Consider the following 2236-nt stretch of genomic DNA (forward strand, 5'->3'; position numbering starts at 1 on the left):
CTCCGCCGCTAGATGGCCAGTACCTTAATCAGAAAATCTGCAAGTGACTAAGTGAAAATATTTGTATAATATATTGTAAGTCGAAGCATGATTAATTAAATTCATTGGTTCCTTGCTTTTAATCAGTATTACAGGGAGTTTTTCAAGTATTGTACAGACAATGGATAAACAGATAATTTAATAGTAAACAATAATATCATAAACGATTTTGGCATCGTTTCTTAAGCCCTGATCATATTTATAATTAGATCGAATTAGTTTGAAAATCAAGCCACAATACCAAAATATAAATTTTACTCATTCAATTTCCGTAGAACTAAATAGAAAGATCCAACGTTTAATTTAAGCAAAATGGATAAAAGTGAGAACAAAATCGAAGAAGGTGTCTTGGAAAATAATTCAAGTGAACACGACGATGTTGTTTCAGACGATAAAAAATACGTTTGTGATATTTGTCAGGAGGCATTTGCACTAGAGTTAAGTATGATAGCACACCGTGACACGATTCACAATGAACGAAAAGAGTACGCTTGTGACAAGTGCGAAAAAAAATTTGAGTTCCGGTGTCATTTGAGTAGACACCAAATATCAGAACACAAAAGCCGTAATGATTTTGCATGCGACCAGTGTGAGAAGAAATTTGTGAAAAAATCGAGTTTATTTACGCACCAAAAATTGGCACATAAAAATCTCGAAGATTACTTATGCAACAAGTGCGAGAGAAAATTTGAAAATAAATCGACTTTACTCAAGCACAAAAAGATATTCCACGAAGTTTTAAAAGATTACTTATGTGAAAAGTGCGCCAAGAGATTTGTAAATAAAAAGACTTTGCTTGTGCACATAAAAACAGTCCACGAAGGTCGTAAAAATTTGACATTGAGACAAAAATCACATTTGCTCTTCCACCAGAAGATAGTCCACGAAGGTCCGAAAGATTTCACATGTGACAAGTGCGAGAGGAAATTTGGAGAAAAATCGAAACTGACTAGACACCGAAGGATAATCCACGGGAATCATAAAGATCACGAATGCGACAAGTGCGAGAAAAAATTCGGACAAAAATCAGATTTGATCATCCACCAACAAACAGTCCATGAGGGTCGCAAAGATTACTTATGTGACAAATGCGACAAGATATTCGTAAAGAAATCGAATTTGCTCATTCACCAAAACTCCGTCCACGAAGGTCGGAGAGATTATGCATGTAAAAATTGTGATAAGAAATTTGGAGATCCAAGCACTTTGATCAGACACACAAAAACAATCCATGAAGGTCGCAAAGACTACGCATGCGACAAGTGCGAGAAAAAATTCGGACAAAAATCAGATTTGATCATCCACCAACAAACAGTCCATGAGGGTCGCAAAGATTTCTCATGCGACAAGTGCGAGAAGATATTTGGGTTAAAATGGACTTTGCATTTGCATCAAAGGTCAGTCCACGAACGTCGCAAAGATTATGGATGCGACAAATGCGAGAAGAAATTCGGGAATCGAAGCAATTTAAAACAACATCAAAAACTAGTCCACGACGGTCGTAAAGATTTCGTTTGCGATGAGTGCAAGAAGATATTTGGGTTGAAATCGAGTTTGCTTGTGCATCAAAGGACAATCCACGAGGGTCACAAAGATTACGCATGCGACAAGTGCGAGAAAGAATTTGCACAAAAAATGCAATTAATCAGGCACCAAAAGACGGTCCACGATGGACAGAGAGATTACACTTGCGACAAGTGTGAAAAGAAATTTGCAGAGCGAGGAAATATGATCACTCACCAAAAAACAGTTCACGAAGGTCGTAAAGATTATGCATGCGACAAATGTGAGAAGAAATTTACACAAAAATCGAATTTAATCTACCACCAAGAGACAGTACACGAAAGTCGCAAGGATAATTCATGCGGCGCTCGTGAAAAGAAATTTGGTAAAAAATTCATTTGATCAGTTACCAAATGGCCAGTGCATGTAAGATCACTGTCGGGCGATTCTATAGGTTCTTTAAGATGCAAAAAGTCTCATATCAGAAGATTATCCAATTTTTTAAAATATATAACTAATTGTTTATACAAATGTTTTGAACTTATTGCTGTCATACAACCTTGTATCTCAAATTAATACATCATTACTAATTTCCTTTTTTTAAATAAAAAAAAAACTACAAAAAATCAAAAGTAACAAAAAACAAAAAAGATCCCATTCTGCACTAAACATTCAACACTTTAATCTAAATTGA

The 2236-nt window shown here is 35.5% G+C and overlaps 1 protein-coding gene across 1 annotated transcript; it reads left to right on the forward strand.

Moving 5' to 3' along the window:
• The first annotated feature begins 351 nt into the window (after positions 1–351).
• Positions 352–1981, forward strand: LOC106654585 (zinc finger protein 271-like). Its single transcript, XM_014374508.1, has 2 exons — positions 352–403; positions 1112–1981. The coding sequence occupies exons 1-2, from the start codon at positions 352–354 to the stop codon at positions 1942–1944; spliced, it is 885 nt and encodes a 294-aa protein (XP_014229994.1). The 3' UTR covers positions 1945–1981.
• Positions 1982–2236: the final 255 nt, after the last annotated feature.

The sequence above is a fragment of the Trichogramma pretiosum genome, unplaced genomic scaffold (assembly GCF_000599845.2).
Source record: "Trichogramma pretiosum strain Unisexual culture from Peru unplaced genomic scaffold, Tpre_2.0 scaffold23, whole genome shotgun sequence".
NCBI classification, from domain to species: Eukaryota; Metazoa; Arthropoda; class Insecta; order Hymenoptera; family Trichogrammatidae; genus Trichogramma; species Trichogramma pretiosum.

Bases quoted from the DNA above. Each gene is read 5' to 3' on its own strand.
- LOC106654585 (XM_014374508.1), top strand. From the start codon at position 352: ATGGATAAAAGTGAGAACAAAATCGAAGAAGGTGTCTTGGAAAATAAT. The intron at 404-1,111 runs GTGAACACGACG...AGGGTCGCAAAG, and splicing joins TGTCTTGGAAAATAATTCAA to ATTACTTATGTGACAAATGC.